At 37.7% G+C, this 27,354-nt stretch overlaps 1 protein-coding gene across 6 annotated transcripts in view; it reads left to right on the top strand.

Moving 5' to 3' along the window:
• Window positions 1-27,354, top strand: part of pals2b (protein associated with LIN7 2, MAGUK p55 family member b) — a 209,882-nt gene that overhangs the window by 169,734 nt on the left and 12,794 nt on the right. For all 6 annotated transcript variants that reach the window (XM_051935764.1, XM_051935763.1, XM_028818273.2 and 3 more), the window contains 7 exons: window positions 10,182-10,334; window positions 11,814-11,969; window positions 14,268-14,495; window positions 18,317-18,448; window positions 19,862-19,958; window positions 21,965-22,033; window positions 22,343-22,504. In XM_051935764.1, coding sequence (XP_051791724.1) covers window positions 10,182-10,334; window positions 11,814-11,969; window positions 14,268-14,495; window positions 18,317-18,448; window positions 19,862-19,958; window positions 21,965-22,033; window positions 22,343-22,504 — 997 coding nt within the window. The remainder of the gene's footprint in view (window positions 1-10,181; window positions 10,335-11,813; window positions 11,970-14,267; window positions 14,496-18,316; window positions 18,449-19,861; window positions 19,959-21,964; window positions 22,034-22,342; window positions 22,505-27,354) is intronic.

Genomic DNA, 27,354 nt, shown 5'->3' with positions numbered 1-27,354 from the left:
TGTAATTCTGATGGACACTCCTGACCAATGAACAAGGTGGAGAAGTGGGTGTTCATTTCAAAAACTCATTCCCATCAGGCTTTAGGTTTCCTGTTTATGAAATAGACTGGTAATTTCTGAAGCATCAGGTTAATAATATTTTAGCAAAACTGCATGAGTTTTGTATGTTACATGCAACTGGATAACTGACATGTGGGTTATGCGACAGGAGTGACGTGAGATTTTTTTTCCCTTGTTTCCAAGGACATTTTTTCATATCTTTTGCTTTTGTACAGTATTGATCACTTTTCGAGATTACATTTTTTTCTTGGCCATCACTACAAACTACTGTACATGGTGTAATTAACATATAAAAAATATAACTTTTTGGTGGAGTATTCCTTTAAGCACACGAAATAGGTTTCATGTGTGCAGCCTTGCAGTTAGCAGTTACCACTTAGAACAAATGTCAACTTCTCCATGTTGTACAACTACATTCTGCTGCATTGTATTTTTAAAGTACCTTTTCAATGTATTCATCCATCCATCCGTCCATTATCCAACCTGCTATATCCTAACTACAGGGTCACGGGGGTCTGCTGGAGCCAATCCCATCCAACACAGAGTGCTAGGCAGGGTGCACACACACACCAAACACACACTAGGGACAATTTAGAATTACCAATGCACCTAACCTGCATGTCTTTGGACTGTGGGAGGAAACCGGAGTACCCGGAGGAAACCCACGCAGACACGGGGAGAACATGCAAACTCCACGCAGGGAAGACCTGGGAAGCAAACCAAGGTCTCCTAACTGCGAGGCAGCAATGCTACCCACTGTGCCACCGTGCCACCCTCAATGTATTCAATTATTTATTTCAAAGAATTTTACTCTTATACAAAATGTTTCCATTAACGGGCACGCATTTGGTATAAGCATTTAGGAAATGAATGTTTTAGCTTATGCATTATCTACCTGCTTTCAAGGTATGGGTGATTTTTCTTCTCTTTTTTTATTGCAGGTAAATAATCCTTTTCATATATCTTTTTTTAATTCACATTTAATAACTGAAAATGTGTAGTATATTAGAATGCCCTACATAAAATAGCGTAACTTTCCCCTTAAGATATGTGAATGGTGAAAGCTTGTGTATAGTTTACATATTTTAATTAATTACTTTGTTATAGTGCTTATGAATTTATTTTCTCTAATAATACTCAACGGTCATTGATTCATTTACTGAAAATCTGGGTGAATGTGTTTTCCTGTGTAGGGAATTTTTCTTTTTCTTTCTTTCTTTTTTTTTTTTTTTTTACCATTTTCTTTTGCTTTGGGTTCATATGGGGCCAAAAGAAGGCACATCACGGGAAGGCTTAGAAAGAGTATATATAGCTTGAATAAATCCCCAGAGAGCTAAAATTGAAGTACACTACTTCTGTAGAAAATTGCATCTTTATAAAAAGAAGCAGATAATATTGTAGTTAGAGGAAAAAGATAAATGTTATTTGTTGTTGTACCTGTCTTATTATTATTGGCAAAATGGCTGGTGGCAATTTTTCAGTTTGTGTTTTCCATCTTCATGACAGGAAGTAACCTTGCATATCAGTCAGGTTTACACTATTCAAAGTAGCAATGTAGTACCAAAATCCCAGCATTATTTTTGCTGTTAGAAATTGTCTCAGGAATTGGGAAAAAATATATAAAGCTGATCATGTACCAGTTATACGTTGGCCAAGAGGTGCAACAACAATTAAAGTTTGCTTGTGGGGAACCTAATCATCTCCACCACCATCTCTGGCTGAAGGCATTAAAGTTGAACAACACACCAGAGCAGGTACATTTTCCTTTATCTTACTTTGAGAAAAAGAACCAAGGACCATTCCTATCCTTAAAGTTGCCTGTTATGAAGAAGTGCAGTGTATTAGTGCAAAAAATTAAAAGTTTGTAGCTAAATTAGGGTGACCATATTTTGATTTCCAAAAAAGAGGACGATCGGCACGGCCTCCAGACGAATTCAGACAAGCTTCTTGGTGGTTGATGAACATTATTTATTATACTTCAATGGTGCAGAATTAACCTCTGTAATAAAATAAAATGAAATCTGTAAAAACTTATAACAAAATAATAGCTCTCTTAGACTCTTCAAATAAATAATTAAATATTGTTCTAAATATGAACTATTCTGTTCCAGCTTCAACAATATATCTCTTAAATGTAATAAAATAAATAACAGAAGAGTCTCACAAAGACAAAAAAAACTTAAACAAAAAGAATCTAGACTTTTCATCTTTAGTTTTCTTCTTCATCCTGCTTCTCTTCTTCATCCTCCTTGTCAGCCCATCCATATTTTGCTGTAGAGCTGATCTTTCCTAGCAGTTTTCGATAGCTTAACAAATAAGCATGAAAGTCTTTGCAAGACGTGTCTTTGAAGTTGTACTGAACTAGTAGAATCCCCTTTAGTGACTCTACAGAGAGCTGGTTCCTCTCCTTGGTCCACTGGCTTTGCATTAGTGAAAAAACACTCTCAACATTTGCATTGTGAGAGGGAAGTGCAAAGACAAACTGTGCAATTGTCAGTAGCTCTGAGTAACATGCAATGCTTTTTGCCTTTTCAAAATATTTGGTCCACTTCTGGTGTACCTGCAGGCCACTGAACTCCTCATCATGGTTGCACGTTTCTGTGAATTTCCTCAGATTGGTGACCTGGTCAAAACACTTAACATCATCAACTGCCACCCCCTTCTCTCCAAGGTAATTGATGCATGCCTCCACATCATTCCAGTTTGGTGGCTCACTCAGATCCATCCACATGAATGTTGAGAACTCTTCCATGGGAGTCATCCACTTCTCCAGATACTCCAGACATGCACTGTACATGCCATGCACATCTGCACAGAACTGGTCACAGCCTTTGTCAAGTCCATCTTTGCGCTTCTGTGCCAGTAGTCCCTTAACTTTAAGGGACATGAAGTTGTTGCTCTTGCGTTGAAGAAGAATGGTATGTATATTGTTTAATATCTTCTTCACTTCCATAATGGACATGTTCTCCTGTTCCATTTCTTGAATGTGGGTGTGGAACACAGACATGAGTGTGTGCATGTGCCAAAGGTAGATTTCAGCAAAATCATTTTCAAAAAAACTCTTGAGTGCTATGGGTGGCTTTTGCTGAGACAGAAAATATGCCTTTAAAGCTGGAAACATCTGTAACATCCTCTCAATGCTTGGGAACAATGACAGCCACCTTGTCTTGCTGTGAGAGAGCATCCTTCTGTAATCAATCTCAACAAAATCACAATACTCCTTCAGGCTCTCAGTGTGCACAGTGTAAATGTGAAAGTACTGGTAGATTTTGAATATGATATTCTCAATGTCAATTTCTATTGTGCCTGCGCCATGGTGTGCACAATTATTCAATATGTGTGCTGGGCAACCCACACCGATCAGAGTCTTGTTTTGCAGCAAACTCTTCAAATTTGCAAACACATTCTTTCCAGCTTCATCACGTCGGATTCCTCCAAAATTTGTGTTGCAATTGTCTCCAGTAAATGCAATGCATTTTTCCGACACATTGTTTTTTGCCAGGGTTTCTGTGAGATATTTTGCAATAGTTTCTGCTGTCTCATTGGGTGTGTCTTTAACTTCAATCAATTTTGTTTGCACGCCACCCTTCTTCCAGTCAAAATACTGGATTATGACTGGGATTATTTTCACTGCTCCGTGGTTACTCCCGTCTGTGGAAACACCACAGTACTGGATTTCTTTGAGTGCTTCATGAGTGATTTCAACAGAGTGGGGGCCTATAGCACCATTGACGATGGCTTCGGTCTTGGTGCGAGCACTACTAAACTTTTTTGCAATGTCAGAGTCAGGAAATGCCTTTTTAAGCAAAGTACTGGTGCAATCCATGGACCTGTAACTGTTGTGATGTTTCACTGTATGAAAAGCCATTGCACCTTCTGCTGCATTTACATCATCCTCTGTTTTTCCTGGTCTGACAAAAAACTCTGTCAACTTTGCAGATAAACTAGTCTCACCTCGCACAGCTTTTTTATGTTTCTCGGTGTCCATGTGGGCTTTCAGATCCCCTGCACCTTTATTGGATACCAAGACATACTGTATGTACCGGCTTTGCACACGGTGCACTCCGCCTCCCACTTGTCCCAACCGGGATGGTATGTGGGAAATTTTCTTTGCAGTTCATCGGTGAAGCTGCACTTACGCTTCGGCATTTTCCCTGCTATACTGCTCTGCTCTCTGCTCTGATCCCTGTCTGCACTGCTCCCTGTCTGTGTCTGTGTGTTTGCGCGCGCGGCGCAGACCTGCCCACAAGGCAGCCTCCCGGTAATTACGTCGCGCAAAAAAGTAGTACCCTAGTATTGTGTGCAAAACGCCAGTCAATTTACGTACACGCGTAATGGTCCTATGAAAAACCGGACATTTTCGTGAATTTATAAAACCCGCCAGGACGCCCCGGACAGGACGTAAAAAGTGGACATGTCCGGGCAAAAGAGGACGCTTGGTCACCCTAAGCGTCTAAATGTTGTTTAGATAGGTAACCAGCCATCCTAATAGTTAGGAAAAACTTGAATCCACTGAAGCATAGATAACATGTATTTAGCCAGACAATTATAATATATGCTTATATGTTTGTCCCTTTTACTTTATGATTTGTATAATTATTGTTAACTGGTAATTTGTACGATTCACATTAATATTTGTAAAAAGTTATTCAGAGCATTGTAGGGATCTATGTTTTTAAAGAAAACTCATTGAACTTGCATTTAAAAGAAACCAATGAAAAATAATTTTGTTATGACTTTAGTAGTCTCATTTTCTCATCAGTAGCATGGGAGTATATCTCAAAGCACTCAATCACTCTGTTGTACACCCTAATAACCCATATTCTGTTGATTTCAAAGACGAGTAGTAAGATGTGATTAAGTCACTCTGGGAAAGAGTACATGCTGATGTCATCAAAAGCACCAACAATAGTTTTTTGTTTAAGCTGACTTTGTAATCAAAAATAGCATTACAGCTGTAAGGTTATCCCTACAACATTGATTTAGATAAGAGGGGCAGAAAATGGATCAATGGATTGTTTTGATTAATATAGGGATGCATAGATAATTCTGGGCCGATGCTGATGCGCACACTTTTTAAGATACAGAGAAAAATGGGACTAGGTCTGAAATGTGACACTTATGTGTATAATATTTTGCAGACAGTGTACAATCTTTACAATAAATGTCATCTACTGAATCATATTTGGCAGGCTGCCTGGGAATTGTATTGCAGGCTATAGCCTTAAATGGTATGTGACACATTTCTCTTTCATTTTAATGGAAACAAACCTAGCAACAATTTAAAATGCAAATTAACAAAAGTGTAAAATGATACAAAAATATTTATTTACATGCAGCTGGATTTTATTGCTGCCACTGGTTTCTCTGGCAAATCTGTTCTTCATTAGATGTTTTGGCACTAACTGAAGGGTGTGCCAGTCACGTTGATCAGGCCCAATCTGAACCAGGAATTTATGTGCTACTTTGGCAATGGTGAGTTTTCATTGGTGCTTCAAGCAGAAATCCCTGCACCTACCAAATAATTAAACATGAAAAGGTATAGGACATTATATTTAATGCCATCTTTTGCATCTGACACTTAAGTAAAAACTGAAGTATATTTTTACGTTTATGATATTGGAATTTCATATTTTCATTTTTCTATGCAAGTGTAGCATATGTTATGTTACTCTCACTTACTTTAAAAACATACACTCCGCAATTATTTCAGGGTCATCTTAATGTTTTGCTCATCATGAAAAATTAATGCATCATCAAATTATTGGTGAAATTTGAGCATTAGTTTGATGTCCAATAAAATTATTTAAAAAACTTTAGATACGGATTTGAATCCAATTTCACCATCCATACTTAAATGAATATTCTTTTAACTGCCCTTTTTAAAGTAGCAGGTTTTTATGAAGTAAAAAAATGAAACTAAGATAAATCATGTCAGAACATTTTCCTCCTTTATTGTGAAATTTCGGTCTATACAAAGAAGGTGAAAACAAATCAGAAACTGTTTAGGTGAAAACAGTTGCATACAGTATGTGTGCATACCTTACCATAATTAATATTGTGGCTATATGCAGAATGAACCAATTGTATTCAGCCTATGTTAAATAATAGTATACACCTGCCATAAGTTAAAATGTCTCTGCTCACCTCCAAATAAACTCCAGCTGTTCTTGTAGGATTATCTTGACATCTTCTAGGTTGCATCCTCCTGCAAAAGGCAAGGTCCACAAAGAGCTTTCAGAACATTAATGGGATCTCAACATTGAGAGGTATTGATCAGAAGAGAGGTATGAAAGAATATCCAGGCATTAGATATCCCATGGAGAACAATGAAGACGGTCATCAAAAAGTGGGGAAAGTATGGCACAATAGTGATGCTATTAAGAACAGGACATCCCTCACAAATTGACCAGAAGACAAGGAGAAAATTGGTCAGGGAAGCTGACAAGAGGCCTATAACATCATTAAAGGAGCTGCTGGACTTTCTAGAATGTATTGGTAACTGCGTACATGTGACAACACTTTTCTTTATATTTCGTATGTTTGGGCTGTGGGGAAGGATAGAAAAATGGAAGCCTTTTCTCACAAACAAAAACATCCAAGCCCCGCTATATTTTGCACAATTGATACATCCATTCTCCCATAACCATGTGGTTTAATACTGATATGACTGAGGATGAAGTTTTTGACCATAATTCATAAAGGTATGTTTGACACTAAAACAACACAGTACCTCACCAGAAGAATACCATTATCTACAGTGAAGAATGGTGATGGCAGCATCATTATTTGGGGCTGCTTTTCTTCAGCCAGAAATCGATCTTTAGTCAAAGGCGTTAATCCAAGTGGAGTAAATTGTGCACAAAATACTAGTTGATTTTGGTTTAAGTCCTGCAGGTGTCTGCTACGAAGATGAAGGCAAAGAGAAACTTGGATTAACAATGACCCAAACATTAATCAAAATCAATAAAGTAATGGCTTCACCAATAAAGATAAATGTTCTGGAAGGGCCCAGCCAGAGCCCAGACTTGAATCCAACTGAAAATCTGTGGTGTGCGCACTTAGGTAACCAGGTTTTTGTAAGTTATTTATTTATTTCTCCCCGATTTAATTTCACCTTCTTTGTATAGGTTACAATTTCACAATAATGGTGGAAAAAGTTCTGTCATGATTTATCTTGGTTTCATTTTTTTACATCACAGAAATCTGTTTTTTTAACAGAAGTGTGTAGACTTTTTATATCCTTAATGTGTGCGTATGTGTTAAAGAAAAAAAAAATGTGTTGTGCAAAATCATAGTTGCGTGGTAGAGGCCCAAAATGTGTCTCAGACTTTAAAAGTTTCAAAATACAGTGATCCCTCGCTATATCGCGCTTCGCCTTTCGCGGCTTCACTCCATCGCGGATTTTATATGTAAGCATATTTAAATATATATCGCGGATTTTTCGCTGCTTCGCGGGTTTCTGCGGACAATGGGTCTTTTAATTTCTGGTACATGCTTCCTCAGTTGGTTTGCCCAGTTGATTTCATACAAGGGACGCTATTGGCAGATGGCTGAGAAGCTACCTAACTTACTTTCTCTCTCTCTCTCTCTCTTGCGCTGAAGTAGCGGGGTGTGAGCAGGGGGGCTGTTTGCAGCTGCTTCCTGAAGGACATGCTGCACGGAGCTTCGCATACTTAAAAGCTCAAAGGGCACGTATTGATTTTTTATCTCTCTCTCTATCTCTCTCTCTCTCTCTCTCTCTGCTCCTGACAGAGGGGGTGTGAGCTGCCGCCTTCAACAGCTTTGTACTGGCGGTGCTTCGCATACTTAAAAGCCAAAAAGCCCTATTGATTTTTTTTTTGACTGCTTGCTTTGCACTCCTTTGAAAAGGAAGATATGTTTGCATTCTTTTAATTGTGAGACAGAACTGTCATCTCTGTCTTGTCATGGAGCACAGTTTAAACTTTTGAAAAAGAGACAAATGTTTGTTTGCAGTGTTTGAATAACGTTCCTGTCTCTCTACAACCTCCTGTGTTTCTGCGCAAATCTGTGACCCAAGCATGACATTCTAAAAATAACCATATAAACATATGGTTTCTACTTCGCGGATTTTCCTATTTCGCGGGTGGCTCTGGAACGCAACCCCCGCGATGGAGGAGGGATTACTGTAGTCTAAATGCTCAAAATGTCCTTAAAGGGAGAGAATAACCACTAACTTCTATCTTAAAAGACAGAGCTATGTTCCTTTATATTTTACAACATTTATTAAATGTTTAAAAAAGGAGGATAAACATGTAAAAAGGTAAAAAAAAAAAAAAAGAGTAAAAGGGTTTGCCTGAAATGGCAACCTCAGACTAATAAATCCAATCTGTAATCCAAATGCATAATCCAAGAACAAAGCAAAATATAACCAACCTGAAATCCATACAGTACTTGCTTTATTAATTTTATGGTTTCATAAATGATTTTAATTTCACCACAAACAGTGACACTCTGATGAGACTAACTTAGAGGAGGTACAGTAATCCCTCCTCCATCGCGGGGGTTGCGTTCCAGAGCCACCCGCGAAATAGGAAAATCCGCGAAGTAGAAACCATATGTTTATATGGTTATTTTTATATTGTCATGCTTGGGTCACAGATTTGCGCAGAAACACAGGAGGTTGTAGAGAGACAGGAACGTTATTCAAACACTGCAAACAAACATTTGTCTCTTTTTCAAAAGTTTAAACTGTGCTCCATGACAAGACAGAGATGACAGTTCTGTCTCACAATTAAAAGAATGCAAACATATCTTCCTTTTCAAAGGAGTGCAAAGCAAGCAGTCAAAAAAAAACACAATAGGGCTTTTTGGCTTTTAAGTATGCGAAGCACCGCCGGTACAAAGCTGTTGAAATCGGCAGCTCACACCCCCTCTGTCAGGAGCAGAGAGAGAGTTAGAGAGAGATAGAGAGAGAGATAAAAAATCAATACGTGCCCTTTGAGCTTTTAAGTATGCGAAGCTCCGTGCAGCACGTCCTTCAGGAAGCAGCTGCACACAGCCCCCCTGCTCACACCCCCCTACATCAGCGCAAGAGAGAGAGAGAGAGAAAGTAAGTTGGGTAGCTTCTCAGCCATCTGCCAATAGCGTCCCTTGTATGAAATCAACTGGGCAAACCAACTGAGGAAGCATGTACCAGAAATTAAAAGACCCATTGTCCGCAGAAACCCGCGAAGCAGCGAAAAATCCGCGATATATATTTAAATATGCTTACATATAAAATCCGCGATGGAGTGAAGCCGCGAAAGGCGAAGCGCGATATAGCGAGGGATCACTGTAGTCCCTTACCAGTGATGTCATGGCAGCCCCCCTTCTTGTGGTATCGCCAACAGAACACATTTAAAACTGTATTTATTTAAACAAAACAATACTGATCAAATTTTAAAAAATGACAAAAAATACATGAAAAATAATTAAAAACAACAGGATGGACAAAAAGGAAAACATACTTTAAAACCCAGTAATTATAAGAACACCCACTAGATGACTTTAATTTGATGGAGTCATAAGTATAAATTATGATACATCCAGGTTTGTTAAGAAGGACTCACTCTATTTACAACTGTTAAGCTACTACTGTGCTTTCCTCAGATAACAATTTTTCATGGTGATTCAAACTGACAGAGAGAGTGAGGTTCAAAGTAATTAAAAGTACTGTCATACTGTATGTGACATTAGTCCTTTTAACTGAGATGGATTTAATTGGGAGTATTAGACAATTTGATATCAATAAATTTGTGATGCACTGTTGTAAATAACACAGCCTTACAATGTATTTATTAAAGAGGTAAAGATAGGCTGAATATTTTCTTTTGCTAAATAATAGCTTTTTACTTTGAGCTGTTATGCATAAGTTGCTACTGACAGACATCTTATACAAACTTAAACTAAGTGAAATATCTCTTTTGGTCTGAAATGCAAATGTCTCTTACACAGCAAATAACATTTTAGTAATATCTGCAATTAAAGCCAATATAAGTAACAGCCTATTTGTTGTCTCCTGGCTATGCAGATTTTCTGTAATGCTTTGTTGTACTGATAAATTAAACTTATCCAGCCAACTGGATCAGCTGTCCTTGACCTAGTTTTTGATCTTGCAGGCTCATGAGAGGCTGGAAGATGTTAAACTGGAAGCAGTACGTGACAATAATATGGAACTTGTGTCAGAAATTCTGGAGGATATCAGACCATTAACAAGTAAAGATGACAGTGCAGCAGAACTCTCACGAATTTTGAAAGAACCCCATTTTCAGGTAAAACATGAATATTGAACCATATGGTACTTGCATGTGTTAACAGATTTATGAAATGTATTCCATATACTCATAAAGCCTCTGTTATTTTACAAAAATGAATAACACAAACCATCAAAAGAAAGAACACAATGTGAAGAAAAGAGTAGCATTAACTGTGTAAGACATAATTATTTTTTTTATATGTGCTTATGACAATAGAAATAAATGTACACAATCATGGTTAAGGCAGGCCTGTGTCATTGTGATGCAGTAGCCAGCTCTGGGTTATAAATTCTGGTCCAGACTCAGTCTGTGTGTAGAAGGTTCACATGTCCCCTGTGTTTGAGCTGTGTTTGAGTGTAGCTGTGTGTATGAGTGTGCCTTGAGGTGTTCTGGCGATCGTCCAGAGTCGGCTCCTGTCTGCAAGGAATGACCCTTAAAGAGAAATGTGAGTTCAGAAAATGGATGGAAATGCAGTACACTGCAAAAGTGTCCCAGATTGTTAGTAGTTTTCAGATGTTGCTGCATTGTAAGTGCTTTTTAAATATCTTGCACCAATTTTGATTTTTGTTTCAGACTCAAAAGCTCAATGAGAAAAATTGTTAATCATCGGTTTTTGTCAGCAGTCAATAATTACTAATATGCTGTTTTTTATTAATGAGTTGGTCCTGCACTGAACTGGTGCCACAATTGGTGCCTCTGCTTACTGTAGTTGATTTTGGTCCCTTATAACATTGTATTGGAATAAGCAAGTCTGCAAAGTGAATGAATGTTTAGATGGACCACAGACATTTAAACTCATACAGAATGTTACTTGGGGCTAAACAGTTGAACTGAAAGTGTCATAGCCATTGGTTGAAACCCCTCTGTGATCATTCAGTCTTCGGCCCTGAATAGTCTGTTCTTTAGCTATATGCATTTGTCTGTCTCCTAAAATAGTTATCTATTTAAAGGGCTTTGGATAAAAAAAGAAAATAATAGTACTTAAGTGAGACGGAGGTGGGATCTAGGAAATATCTTTAACTTAACCAAACTCTGACCACCAAAAGTAGAGAGCTGAACAACAAAAGTGTTGAGCTGAAGACTACTCTTTTCTCCTTTTCAACCCAACCTTCAAAATCCCTTCTTACAATCAAATCTTTCAGATTTCAACCATAGTTAAGCATTTCGTAGTTAACTCTACTTATTATTCATTGCGTAAGTTTAAAAGTGCTCATGTAAAATCATTAAGAGTGTTGTATTGTTTTGGGTTTTGTTCCACCCAACACACTTTACAGTTTCTGAGCTTTTAACCCTACATTGTATAGAATTTGAGACTTGGTAATGTTAAGTGAGCTAATTATTATAGTGTTTGACTTTTACCAGCTATCTGTATTATATTGGTCTCATTTCAGAACTCTGAATGTTGACAACTGATGTTCTCTGGTATATAAATACTATAATTTCAAGTTTATTTTTGAATTTCAACTGACAAAAATGTACTGCTGTTTTTTTTAGTCCTTATTGGAGGCCCATGACAAAGTGGCATCAAAATGCTATGAACTGCCTCCAGAATCTGAAGTTAATAATGAAGCACCAGTCAACAACCAGCAACTTGTACAAGCTGATGCCGTACGAATGATTGGTATCCGCAAGAAGGCAGGGGAGCCCTTGGTAAAATCACTTGTTAATATACAAAACTTAAAGTTCCTTTATTTTATAAACAACCACAGTATAGGATTTATTGTTTCACTAAAACTAAGCACTGTATATTTTATATTCTTTAATGCCTATGTTGCACACATGACTAAAGCATCGGTTACTTACCAATTAGCACATGAGGGTGAATGGTGCATAGTTGTTTGTTTACTTGACCGTTTTTTTCCTGAAGTGATTTGTAAATAAAAGAACCCATTGCATCCATTTCTACAGTTTGAAAGGCTGATGGTTTATTTGGCCTGTGCAAAGTCACAAAGTATGTTTGGCAGACAATGAACCTGCAGTCTTGTGGTTAGATTTTTTGTGTTTGTCACTTCTACAGTGACATTTCTTTTTTTTTTGCTTAGAGTTGTCGTATATCAGTCTGATTCTTTTTCACTGGTTAAACGCATGATGCTGTTAACAGGACTATCACTAATGATATAATGCAAAAGTTGATTTTTCAAAAGAAAAAAGGATTTGTGCTTTTCCAAATTAACCTGGGGGGTGGAAGGGGAGAAAATGAAGCAGTACAAAAAACAGAAAGACTTTTTAAAAATAATTCATAATTGGTTATTTTGTAATCAACTTTTTATTCAATAAATATGCAAATATAAATTACAGCAAATCAAACATGACCCTGAAAGCATCAACACATATAAAACACCCACTCTGTTGGTCCCACCCCACAGCTGAAGTTAATCACGCAGGAGAGAAGGCACAGCTGCAAAAAAAAAAAAAGATATGGACATTAAATCAGCTTCCATTCAGGCATTTACAAAACACCTCCATTTGAAACAATCTTGTGCTGCTAGCCACCAATAAATTCTTTACAGGTGTACAACATATATAGAGAATTGCTGGAGTTGACAGATACAGTATAGGCAGAGATTTGTCATAAGTATGCTGAATAACCCTGAAAATGTGTTTGGTTTTAGTGATGGGGCTTTGTGTGGATACACTGCCTTTTTTAAGGGGTGTAAAGCTTCAGTTATACTTTCAACTAGTTTGTCTTTCAAGCATTCATCTCTTTTAGACCAATTTTGTTTTGAATTTGCCTTCACTGAATTAACAAGTGATGAAAAGTAAATTAAAAGAATAAAATAAAAAAGAAAATCATAGCTCAAAAATACCATATAGTATTAATGTGGTTGCCTGGTGTTGAACGACCCATCAGAAACCTAACTTGACTATGCCAGCATTTGGTGAGTCCGAATAAATTGGAATATAGTCTGTATCAAATAAATATTTTAACACTACGATCTGTAAACTCCACATTATAGCCCAGAGTGCCTAAAAATGACAGCTATAAAACTTTCAGTTGTTATAGACAGAATGCATTTATATATTATTATGTAGTCATTACACATGATTACCATATATACTTGCAGATAAGTTCTCCCACGGATAAGTCGGGATTTGATTTTACTGTTTAATTTCTGGTATTTTATAATATTGTTCGTATAGTTTGAATCTAGAAAACTTACGCTATTGGTCCAAGAGATTATGATATACTAATGCCCACCTTAGAGAGTAACCACAGAGCACACTGCCTTTTTTTTCTATGTATTATGCCTACGTGACCACACAGTAATACCCGAACTATTCCGAAGCAATGCTTGCACTGATTTGTGTTTTTTGTATCTCACACCCTCATACACCTTTATCGTAAGAGCATCTCTTATCTACTATGGAGCGTTTGATCAGAAGTAAATATGAATCTGGTTTTAAATTAAACGTCATTGAAGTGGTGAAAGAAATTGGTAACTGTGCTGCTGCAACAAAATTCAATGCATCTGAAAAACTGATGTGAGATTGGAAGAGGCAAGAAGTTGTAAAAAAAAATTTTTTGAGTGGGCGTATAAGTTGGGGTCTGATTTTATGATCGATTTTTCAGGTTTCAAGACCTAACTTGTACGTGAGTATATACAGTATTTTATGTCATTAGATAAAATCAATTAGTATTAAACACTTTTTATTTATTATTGGTTAATTCTGATCAATGAATTCAGCTGTGGGCGTCAGTCTGCCAGTTACTACACTATATTTTTTATGATTTCCATGAAGCAAGCACAACCATAAATGTCTAACTAGATTCTAAATATCTAATTTTAAAATGTGATGTTTTAATTTCCAAAACAGATTTTTTTTCCCCATTTTTTTTCCCCATTTATTTTGTAAGTAACATTTTCAGATACCAGATTTCAGATGTAATAAAATAGAAAATCCACTGTATGTCTATCAGAGAAAATTATGTCTTATTTTTTTATTCAGGGTGTCACATTCAGGGTTGAGAATAATGACCTAGTAATTGCTCGAATACTTCACGGAGGAATGATTGATCGCCAAGGCCTGCTTCATGTGGGAGACATCATTAAGGAGGTGAATGGACATGATGTTGGAAACAATCCAAAAGAGCTCCAGGAACTGCTAAAAAGCAGCAGTGGGAGCATAACTCTGAAGATACTTCCCAGCTACAAGGACAGCCCCACACCTCAGCAGGTATATCCTGCTTTACAGCAGTTCTACATTGTCATGTTTCCACTGACCCATCAATAAGTTTCAAGTATACATAATTTCAAAAATAAATACAGATTTTGTTGTATAAAGGATTGTAAACTCAATTCAAGTTCAGTTTTCATTTAGCTACGTTTATTTAAAATACATTCTTAAGTTGAAAGAGACACCTCATTCTCTCACACACACACATACATAAAAGATATACCATGAGCACATAAACTAAGCACTTTAATGATATTTTTTAACAGACCTTGATTAATTTTCCAGTCTCAGAATAATGGCTTGTCAATCAGGTTTTTACCCAGAACCATCCTCTTTGTTGTTTCTGGCCTTGCTACTGTTGTGGACTAGTCCATTTTATTCAGTTTGAGAAATACTAATCGGGCATTCTTTTTTAGCAGCAGAATCTTAATACATAATTCGCCTGCCTCCTCACTCACTCACTCACTCACTCACGTCCGTCCGAAGCCGAATGCGCAATCGCCTTCTGCGCACGTCCGAAGCCGAATGCACAGTCGCCTTCTGCGCAGCTGCCCGAAAAACCTTACGAGACCAACATCCAACCCCAACATCATGGCAGAGAAAGGCGACTTCGATTAAAGCTCTAGAGGCCTGAAAGGCGATTTCGACTACAGCTCGAGACCTAATTACGCATTCTGATTCAATTACGCATTCATTCAATACACCTATATCAGGTTTGTGGTGCTTATACTTATTACTATTCCATATTGTACTGGAACATTCATCATTCAATATTATACTATAGGCCTGGAAAATTCATCAGCTAACAGTACAAGCCTGTACAGTAATGAGTAAAGCAGACTACAATCATTACAAAACAACTTCTTCATTACTTATCATTTGTTCTTCATACACTGCTGACACAAACTCGTGCCCGTTTCATCTTACGTTGTCGAAACGGGCTCTTTGTCTAGTAAACATATAATGTATAAATGTATTCTTTTATTTTTGCTTAACACCGGTCTTCTGGCTGGATGTAGCACTATGTACTTAAGACTTGTTCAGAAAAATGTCTTCTAAATGTGGTATTTTTTGCCATCTCGTAGATAGAGATTTATAGTTCTTTTAAAAACAGCTTCTCAGTTTCGTTCAACCAAATTACATAAGTAATGAGGTCTCTGCATTTGAGCACTCAGTTTTAAAGCAGGCTGTGTGACAGCCATTTTTCAGGGTACCTGTGTGGCATCATTACTTCATACCATGTGATTGCAAGATCTTTTGCCCATAATAAGATTGACCAAGTCAGCACAAGGTCACTACATTCATTTTTTTTTTTTCATTCTGAACAAGAATCCCCCTGGTGTTATAGTGTATGGCAACCTATTATGAAAATGCCAACTTCTATTGATGGATCACTCTTTTGGAAACTCGGTATGTTTAGTTTCAGAAGATAACATACAGTATGTTTTCTTAACTTATAAAGTTATTTTGTTCCAGGGTACTAGAAATAATGAGCTGACGTTTCTGGTTTTGCTTATAGTGGGTTCCTCCACTTTTATACACTCAGTAACTGATGTGGTCTGCTTTTTGTGGGAGAGCTTTATAAATGTAAAAATGTTACAAAAGACAAGATGTATCAAATTAAAATCCATCCATCCATTTTCCAACCCGCTGAATCCAAACACAGGGTCACGGGGGTCTGCTGGAGCCAATCCCAGCCAACACAGGGCAGAAGGCAGGAACCAATCCCGGGCAGGGTGCCAACCCACCGCAGGACACACCCACACACCAAGCACACACTAGGGCCAATTTAGAATCGGCAATCCCCATTAAGTTTGTTTTTAAAATTGAAAGCCTAAACTTCAGAGCCTGTTCAGTAATTCTAAGTTAGCAAAACGAAATCTGAAGTTCTACATTCCTATAGAAGAAATAAAGCTGAAAGAACCTAATATTGCCAGCTGACTTAGGAATTATATACTTATTTTACTCTTATTTGTGCGTACAGTATGAAACCCACCCTATGTCACATATAGAATTTCAAAAGAAATTCTGATTTGATTTTCTTGAATGTAATCAGTAAATATTTCAGGTACTGTAGATTTGTTTTTTTGTTGTTTTTTTTTTGGTTATATAGACAGAGGTGTCCAACTTTGATCCTGCAGGGCCACAGTGGCTGGAGATTTTCATTATAACCATTTTCTTAAGTTAGTGACCATTTGTTGCTGCTAATTTCATTCACCCTTCGATAACCCAATTATGAGTTGCAGACCCAATGTCTATCATACAATATCTGAAAATAAAGAAAGGTCAAGGCCTTAGTAATGCCCAGGTCAGCAAAACATTTGGACAGTCTTCTAAGAAAACAGAAGGGTAACAGATTTAGAAAAGTCAGCTCTGGCAGAATGAGAGTCCTAACAAGCCATGGAATTTAAATAACAGGTTAAGTTAATCGACGTCTAATTAGCAAACTGTTTGGAGTGAAATTAGTTGGGAGTTTGGGGCAGTAACATTACGGGTTATCTTGCTTCACATCTCATTTTTGTTTGGCTGCCATTTAAGGACAAAAGAAGCAATTCAGAAGACTGAGTCTTTAAAAACACTGCAATTAAAACAAAGGTGAAATAAGTCAATTTACTTAAAAAATTGGTGCTCACAGATGAAGAAAATAACAGGAAGGAAAACCTGCAGCCACAATAGCACTCAAGGATCGGAGTTGGTGACTCCGATGTAAAGCATTAGACCAATTAATATGTTGAGATTGAATTAATTTTTGGCTTTTTTTTCTTAGCTCAAAATATACTCCATCTTCCTAAGGAAGCTGTTAATTATTTCAGCTAGAGTCTTTAACACTAGAATTACCAGAGCCTACGAAAAAACTCGTATATCCGGCCCACCTTAAATCGCTTCTTAAATCCGTTCACACCTCTCCGCCAGCATCCTTTGTCCTCTAAATGTGCTGATAAAAGACAAGCTGCCAGCAGCCGGCTATTCCATCCCCCCACTTTTGTGAAAGTGTTTATTTGATCTTTGGAACTCGGGCTTTATATATTCTATAGTTTATGCCTACTACATTTTGTAACATTTATTACTAAAATATGAAAAAGTTTCTGTTTTAACAATGTGTTTACACAGATTACTTTAGAATAATGATCTGTTATTTCCACTGTAAAACTCCACTTCACTCCCACATAATCAATCAAGGCGTGAGCTGGGAAAACTTCGCTCACATTCTAAGTCGGTGGGGGGATGGAATAGCCGGCTGCTGGCAGCTTGTCTTTTATCAGCACATTTAGAGGACAAAGGATGCTGGCGGAGAGGTGTGAACAGATTTAAGAAGCGATTTAAGGTGGGCCGGATATACGAGTTTTTTCGTAGTCTCTGGTAATTCTAGTGTTAAACATCCTCAGCCCAATTTGATGAATGCCCTATTCTAGCTAGAAGGCCCATTTCATCACAGGGTAGATGTTGTATCAAACATAGACAGGGAGTTTTTCAGACTCATATTTCCATAGTAAGATTACAATTCTCCAGAGCCTAGCACTATACAGTATATAACACTATATAGCTTTGTGTTCAAGCTGGGAAGAAACCCTGTACAGGATGATGTTCAACATGGGGCAGGTATAGCCATGCAGCCACTCTTGCTCATTTTAGACCCATTGAGAGTCAAAATGTAATCTAGGAAGATTGTTTGTGGGATGCAAGACTAAACTGGCAGAAAAACTGGAAGACCCAAATAATATGAACTGGGTAGAAAATTAGGCCAAGGGCCCTAGAGCTATGAAAACAGTTGAAAATATTTTCTTTATTTTGTAATATCCAATAATTGTATTTTATCACAGGTATATGTAAAAGCACATTTTGACTATAATCCTGGAAATGACAATTTAATTCCTTGCAAAGAAGCAGGCCTTAAATTTTCAAGAGGAGACATCATGCAAATTGTCAACCGTGAAGATTCAAATTGGTGGCAGGTTTGTATGCAGTGTTTACTGTTTTGAAGGTACTGATGTGTCTTGTTAATTTAGATAAAATAACTACATTCACATTCACACTGATGAATCCCTACTCACAAGAGTTTTCAGGATGTAGTTTCTGCTCTTTCTTTGAATATCCTTAAAGCAACCAACAATATTTTCTGCTTGAGACATACTCTGTCCAGTGTTGTGGGGCTAACATCACTAGGTAAAACGAATTTTGCTAATTTTGGTAATGAGTGCCCTTTCCAGGTTGGAGAACAGGTGCTCCTTGCATATTCCTTCAGGGTTTTCCTTTGTAATCCCAGGTTGGATGTCACAAAAATGAACTGTGACAGCTTGTAAATGAAGACTGTGATTACTGGCGTTGTTATCAACAGACTCATTTATGAATCAAATATTGCAAATATATATGACTGCAAATTACAAGCACAAAGAATGTTTGTTTTCTTTTGTGTCCACGACCATCTATCACCCAAAAGATTTAAATAATATCAGTCATTCATTTTTATTCTTCATTTTGCTTATTAGGATTTTACCATTTTTTTTTTGTAATATGATGGGTGAGATTTCAATACTGTTGAATTTCACCTCTGTGAATATTTTAATGCTAAAGACGATAACCTTGAATGCTTCACATGCCCTTAACTGCTTGACTGTGGTTCCACTGAACTCATAAGTACTTCTTAGAGAAACATAAGCATCTCTTAGCAGCCTTGTTTTGGCCACGGGTGTGTCAAGTTCTGTGCGTGAGGGAGGTTCAAGCCTGCACAGCAGAATTAGTGATTCAATAAAATAATCCTGTTTGGATTTATACCATCTTTAGCGGTTGGTGTGTACAAGTGACTGGAAAAGCAACCTGGAGCTAAATGCTCAAGAATTCACGAACACCCTTTTGGAACAATAACAGCATTTATTTCTATAGCACATTTTTCATACACAGGATATCAAAGAAATAATTTAAGCAAAGAAAAACAAAGTTAGAAAAGAATAATAATGAATAGATAAATGCAAAAAATAAATAATACATTCTTATATATGATAAATACAGGTAAAATTCTGTTACAATGAACTGCCAGGGACCTAAAAATATTTCGTTGTAACAAGATTCTGTATGTGTTGCTATAGTGTTTTCTTTAACTTGCGCTCAGGCGTTTGCAATCATTTCAATAGCTTCTTTCACGCTATTTTAATCTTCTCCTGTTCTACAAGTTACGCTGACGAAAAATTTTCTCTACTCTACTTTCTGTCATAGTTGCATAAGTTGGTTTTATTTTAGGGTGATGCTGTTTGGATATTTATTGACCGTCTGTATATATGGGCTTCATAGCCTCTCCCAATGGACACACATTGGCAGGGCACCTGGCCTTCCTCGACTCTAATGCCCATTTTAAATATTTGCCATTGCAGGCTTGCCATGTGGTTGGAGGGACAACAGGACTTATTCCAAGCCAGTTCCTGGAAGAAAAAAGAAAAGCATTTGTGCGGAGAGACTGGGATGGCTCAGGTACCGCATTACATCAAATAGCAGATATTAAATGAGTACCTGTACAGTATTGTTAATAATATTGTCTTCATATATCTTACTGTTATAATTTTTAAATGTCTAGAGTACAATAAATACAGATCCATAGCAATTATTTTGTAGATATTGAAGGAAGCACACTCTTGATTTGAAATTTACTGGCCATGGTTAGTATTTTGGCAAGCTGTTGTTCATTTTATGAGTGTCCCACAGCCTCTTATGAAGTCTTTGAATATATGAAAGCAGTATGTTTTTTGCATACTTAGCCATTTCTTTCCATGAATCTGTTATACCAGTGATTGAAATGTCTCTGATTTATTAATTCTCTGGCACATTCATTTTCCAGATGCACTTATTTCAATACATGATGGCAGGAGCTATCCCAGTACCTTCTCTTGATAGGCAGTAATTAACTTTGGACAAGCCCGTAGTCCACTATGGGGGCACACTCACTCATTCAACTTAATGTATTCACAGGGGGTTGATGTATTGTCAGCTTTTTTACATCGCTTTGAGGACAGAGAAGAAACCCCATTTAGACATGATGGGGACTTGCCATCTCCACAGACTGGAGATGTAAGGCAGCAGCATTGTGACGCCATAACCCACAGTCTCATCCCCACTCCCACACACAAGTTGATAAGACAAGACAACAAAGTAGGATAATCACTTAGGTATGTCCACACTAGTGTTTTCACATTGTTTACAAAAGGATCTCTGTCCACACTAACCCGACTGAAAATGTACTGTGTGTGATGAAATCGTTGGCATACACTGTGCATATGTAGTTTTAGATTTTTACTGAGAGTAAGCCCAAATGCCTTGTTCAGAACTAGAACTAGTAATCCTTGAAGGGGTGGTAATGCTTGGATGTATCGCAAAACTGTAGCGAACTGTAATTTATTTGTGTTTTGTGCATGTTTGTTGCATTCAGAATTCAATTTAGCTGCATACAGGTGAGCAACTTAACAAGAACTAAGAAGAGAAACTCCTCTGTGTCTGTCATAGTGGAAAATGGTTTTCTTCCATGAAGGTGACCAATCAAGTTGTGAGATGTTGTAATGAGCAGGATCCAATTAAGGAAGGGCTTAGAGTCTGCATTTTCAAAAATCAGGCTGTGTTTTCAGAAATATCTGGGTCTGAAGACTGTTTTTTAAAGTCAAAGTTTTTGAGGTTTGAAAATGCAGGGGTAGTATGAATGAAAGGTGGAAAAAAAGACCATTGTAGTTTCTAAAACAAGGTAGTGTGGACACATAGCCTTTGAGATCCTGTAGTCATTCTGGGACTTCTCATACAGTGGATAAAAATGGGTGAAAATGGATTTTTGGATCAGACTATATATTTTCCTTACTGAAGCAAATGTCCTTTGAAGGTCCCAAATTTTCATGCATCCAAAACAAACCAAAAGTGGAACAAATGCATAGTTGTATCTCTTTGAAGATGAAATAGCCCTTCACACTTCCAAACACTCCTGCAGCCTCATCCTGCTGTAAAGTTGGGACAGTTTTATGATTGTTCTTTTTTTGACCTCCCAAAACTGCATTAAATATGCTTCACTAATTATATTTAAAACTTTACGATTATATTTGGCCGTGTTATGCAATGTGTCGTTTAATTATCAAAAGATTAAAAAGCATCTGACTTTGCCAGTGCCTCTGATTCTGATGATGAACTTGAATAAAAGGTGCACGTTTTAGAAAGGACAGCTCTTTTAATTGTATGCATATTATTCCATTTCTATTCAGATATATACGTCATAAGGGATTTTAATCTACATATTTCAAAATGTCGATTTCTGAAGTATACTGCAGTCTAAAATGCTTCATGCATAAATGCAAGAGTAATGTGAATTGCAAATGTACTGTGAACATGTTTTTTCAAGTGTGAAAAATATATTGCAAAAATCAACTTCTATGCACAAAAAAGTCAATATTGAGTGTTTGCATATGGCAGCTCTTGATAACAAATCATTTTTCTCTGATCTATAGGAGTCCTCTGTGGAACTATTAGTGGCAAAAAGAAGAAAAAAATGATGTACCTCACAGCAAGGAATGCAGGTTTGTTAAACCTGTTTATCAGTGCAAGTCATTTTTTAAATTTATTTTTGTTATCATTTACAGGAAAAAAATGTAGAAGATTTATTTGTACTTAAAATTTGTGCTCAGTGCTTAAAACAGATGAGTTCTCATTTTTATTGGAGATCGGTAGAGAATTGATTTTTTTAATTCTCTTTAATTGCTTCAAATCAGAAGTACCAAAAAGTCCATTTTCAACTCACTTGTCATCTCTGCGTTCTTTAATTACAGTAAAATGGGTGTACTATAATCTAAAATGAACTGATCTCAGTTATCATGTTTTTACTTCAGAGTTTGATCGCCACGAACTACAGATTTATGAAGAGGTGGCCAAAATGCCTCCATTTCAGAGGAAAACACTAGTATTAATCGGAGCCCAGGGGGTTGGTCGGAGAAGTTTAAAAAACAGACTTATAGTACTTAATCCTTCTAAATTTGGAACAACAGTACCATGTAAGTTTTTTTTTTTTTGTATTTAAAAAATTCACTACATTTGGTAAATGAGGTATATTTTTTGAAAGAGCATACAGCTTATGGATTTTTTTTGGTTTACTCACATTTATCTGACTCCGAGGTTCTCATAATGAATAACAGTCCTTGTGGGTAAGCCCAGAAGATTAACAGGTATGGCATTATAAAATGCATGCTTCACGCCTTTCTCCATGTGCTTGTCACAGTACACAACTTCTAGTCAATAGGGTGTCAAACTGCAGTTTCCATCCATACTTCGATTATCCAGCCTGCTATATCCTAACTACAGGGTCATGGGGGATCTACTGGAGCCAATCCCAGCCAACAAAGGGCACAAGGCAGGAAACAAACCCCGGGCAGGGCTCCAGCCCACCACAGGGAACACACACACCCACACCAAGCACACACTAGGGACAATTTTTGGATCACCAGTGCACCTAACCTGCATGTCTTTGGACTGTGGGAGGAAACCAGAACACCCGGAGGAAACCCATGCAGACACGGGGAGAACATGCAAACTCCACGCAGGGAGGACCCGGGAAACAAACTCCGGTCTCCTTACTGCGAGGCAGCAGCGCTACCACTGAGCCACCATGCCGCCACTGCAGTTTCCATCACAGTTTTTTTTTTTTTTTTTTTTTTTTGGACAAACAATAACATGCTGCCTAACAGAGCGGTGCCTGTGTGAAGGATTTACAGGTACTGCAATTTCAGGCACAATCTCTGCCCTAAATTTTATTTTTTTTAATCTTTTTTAACATTCTTTTGTGTACATAAAACATGAAATATCTGAAAAATTACTTTTTTTTTTGTTTGCAAAGTCCAAAACTCTGGTTCCTAATTCCATGTAAGCTACGTTATATTAATTGTACTTGCTGGTGAGCACTCATTGGTGGTCTTCCCCTGAAACTTAAGACAATATTAAAGCTGTTTGATTTCATCAGGGTGACTCGTGATTGGGGTTCACGAAAGATTAGAGTTGCAACTGCCTCCATTTTTCTGAGATTATGTAAATGAAATCTGCAACTGAAAATCTCTTTAAAAGGTTATAGCTGTAACATAGCAAACTTGACAAATCAGGCCATTCTATCATGAGCATCAGTCTCTACACAATAGATATCCCAGATCTTCTCCCAGAAGAGCAGCATTTGTACTCTGAGGTCTTTCCATATTATTGTGAGGGAAGCCAACTGTGAGCACAGGAATGACATTTCAGCTAATTGTACTGAGATCTTATAGCCATAGAGGAGAGTAGGCATACTGATTGACAGGTAAAATAAAAGCTTTATCCAAGGATGTTCTTTGCGACTTATCAACACAGTCCGCTATGGTGTTAATAAAAACTGCTTCCCCGGCACCAATTTATAGATTAATCTCATGATCCCCTCTTCCTACACTGGTGATAAAGACACATCAGTATGGGAACTTCACTAGCAGTGAAGTTGACATCTTATAATCACTGATTCAGCAGCAATGCTCTTTGTGTCTTCATCACACAGAAAATTACAGATCGGGCATTTTAAAGGTGATCCTGCTACACTGCTGGTGTTTGTAGGAAACTGAACATGTACAAATGTTCTAGGTACAAGTTACCAAGCATGTACAGTTAGGTCCATAAATATTTGGACAGAGACAACATTTTTCTAATTTTGGTTCTGTACATTACCACAATGAATTTTAAATGAAACAACTCAGATGCAGTTGAAGTGCAGACTTTCAGCTTCAATTCAGTGGGGTGAACAAAACGATTGCATAAAAATGTGAGGCAACTAAAGCATTTTTTTAACGCAATCCCTTCATTTCAGGGGCTCAAAAGTAATTGGACAATTGACTCAAAGGCTATTTCATGGGTAGGTGTGGGCAAGTCCGTCGTTATGTCATTATCAATTAAGTAGATAAAAGGCCTGGAGTTGATTTGAGGTGTGGTGCTTGCATGTGGAAGATTTTGCTGTGAACAGACAACATGCGGTCAAAGGAGCTCTCTATGCAGGTGAAAGAAGCTGCGAAAACAGAAAAAACCCATCCGAGAAATTGCTACAATATTACGAGTGGCAAGATCTACAGTTTGGTACATCCTGAGAAAGATAGCAAGCACTGGTGAACTCAGCAACGCAAAAAGACCTGGGGCCTCATGTATAAACGGTGCGTACGCACAGAAATGTTGCGTACGAACCTTTCCACGCTCAAATCGCGATGTATAAAACCTAAACTTGGCGTAAAGCCACGCACATTTCCACGGTAACTCATACCTTGGCGTACGCAATTTCTTCGCTCGATTTTGCAGACTGGCGGCACCCAGCGTCAAAGCAGTGCTACTGTTCCTGTGTGATCACCCTTTCTTAGATCCACATCCACGGCGGCGGCTTTATCAAATACACTGAAATTAACCGCATATCGTTCATAAATTTAATGCATCTGATTGTAATTAACCTGTAACAATATAATGGTCCACAGAATGGTCAAACTACTGTTCCTGTGTGCTCATCCTTTCTTTCTTAGCTCCACATTCCTGACGCGGCTTTATAAATACACTGAAATTAACTGCATATTGTTTATTAGTGTAATGCATCTGATCGTAATTAACCTGTAGCAATATAATGGGCCAGGGAATAGCCATAGTATTCCAAATACCATAACTGCTTTAGCGTTGTTACGCTCACTGCATCTTGTTCTTCTTTTTGCTGCTCCCATTAAGGGTTGCCACTGCGGATCATCTTTTTCCATATTACTCTCACTGCACCACTCGGAGTATTTATATCACTGTATCTGAGTGTGAATCACAGCAGCAGATGATCGGAAAGAGAATTATCGGTATACAGTTTCAAGTACACACTACCTCAACCACGGCAAAAAGCGTCAAAGCCTTTCCTGTACGGACCTCGCGTTTCAGAAACAGTTTCATCCCAAGAACTATAAACGCACTCAAATCAGTCCATCAAGTGCTCCTTGTAGAACTGTTTGTACTTATAAGTACAATCACCTCACTGTAAACTTACACTACAGTTATAATATTGCACAACCTGCACTACTTTATAAAGCGCGTATGATGACAATATCATTTTTAAGATGAAATGCAGCAAAATATGTTGCTTATAGTATACAGATAAAACTTTAACTTCATTTAAATAATCTGTATTGTTAATAATTAAACATGTGAGGACACGGTGCCGCAGCGTATAGCTAGTTCAAGGATAGCTCCTGCCTTGCGCTGTATTCTTGCTGGTGCTGACGCGACACTGGAAGGATAGACGAATAGAATAATTAAACATGTACTACGAAGATATTTCAGTGTTCCTTAAAAGTTTTGAAGAATCGGCGTTCTAAGCTTACAAATGGCTTAACGTCTATTACAGAGCTGATTGTGTGGCGATTGGAGAAAGAAAAGTATGGACAGGAATTGGAGGTTAGTACGTTTGAAAGAGACAGTACTTCTGTAATAAATTATTTCATCGAAGGTCGCACATGGCGCAGCAAGCCTCTTGCGTGAGATATGAACAATCACTGCGCCACCGTGTTCCCATGTTTAATAACATGCTTTCATTCCTATCATCATGAAAATGATATCACGTATACATCTCAGTATTTTAATTATTCAGAGAGCTGTAATATCTCGAATGTAATGGATTCTGTGTCCTGTCGGAGAAAGAGAAAGAACGGAAGCACGTAGTGATTCACACACATAGAGCACATAGAAGATCAAACACAGAACAAAGCATTTAACATGCTACTTGAGAAACTAGTAAAATAAACGATTTTAAGATGAAGTTTATGATGTTCTACTTTAATGGCAAAATAAACTACGTGATTAAAGTGGAAATTTCGAGATTAAAGTTGACATTTCGTGCTTTTTTCACACTGTGTGCCTATGTTTTTTGTTTGTACCCTAATACGCTTTCATATGACACTCAGACGGTGGGCTACGACTTGCCTTTTCACGGCGACTTTGATATGTGATTTCTTTTTTATTTCGGGCACTGTGCGACTTTGTGAATTTAATCGTTCTAGTTTTTCCGACACTCTGTCACTCGATCAACTTTCTTTTGTTGCTTATACCACTGTTTAAACCAACAAATAGTACATTTTTCCTTTGCCTCCACTTGGTATTCGCTGAAATTCTTATATTTTCCCCTGTGCTTTTCCCATTGTCTTTTCACAGAAGGCTATTTATATTGATTTGCATATTCAAAGAGGCGTAATTCTGGGAGGAGTTGGGGCGGGACAGAAGGCGCGTGCACGTGCGTTACTTTTCACGCTGATCGGGATTTATGTAGTGGAAGAACGTGAAATTTTGCTTGCGCACAGATTCCTGCATCTGGATTTTTCTGTGCGTATGCACAATCCCGCTTTTGTGCTTACGCCATGTTATAGTGTGAGTTCTACGCACGGCATTATACATGAGGCCCCTGGACTTCCACGGAAGACAATAGTGGTGGATGATCGCAGAATCATTTCCATGGTGAAGAGAAACCCCTTCACAACAGCCAACCAAGTGAACAACACTCTCCAGGGGGTAGGCATATTGATATCCAAGTCTACCATAAAGAGAAGACTGCATGAAAGTAAATACAGAGGGTGCACTGCAAGGTGCAAGCCACTCATAAGCCTCAAGAATAGAAAGGCTAGATTGGACTTTGCTAAAGAACATCTAAAAAAGCCAGCACAGTTCTGGAAAAACATTCTTTGGACAGATGAAACCAAGATCAACCTCTACCAGAATGATGGCAAGAAAAAAGTATGGAGAAGGCGTGGAACAGCTCATTATCCAAAGCATACCACATCATCTGTAAAACATGGTGGATGCAGTGTGATGGCTTGGTCGTGCATGGCTGCCA

This window comes from Erpetoichthys calabaricus, chromosome 13 (genome assembly GCF_900747795.2).
Source record: "Erpetoichthys calabaricus chromosome 13, fErpCal1.3, whole genome shotgun sequence".
Classification (NCBI taxonomy): domain Eukaryota; kingdom Metazoa; phylum Chordata; class Cladistia; order Polypteriformes; family Polypteridae; genus Erpetoichthys; species Erpetoichthys calabaricus.
The sequence above is the reverse complement of the archived record's forward strand: the minus strand, read 5'-3'. Positions and strand labels throughout refer to the sequence as shown.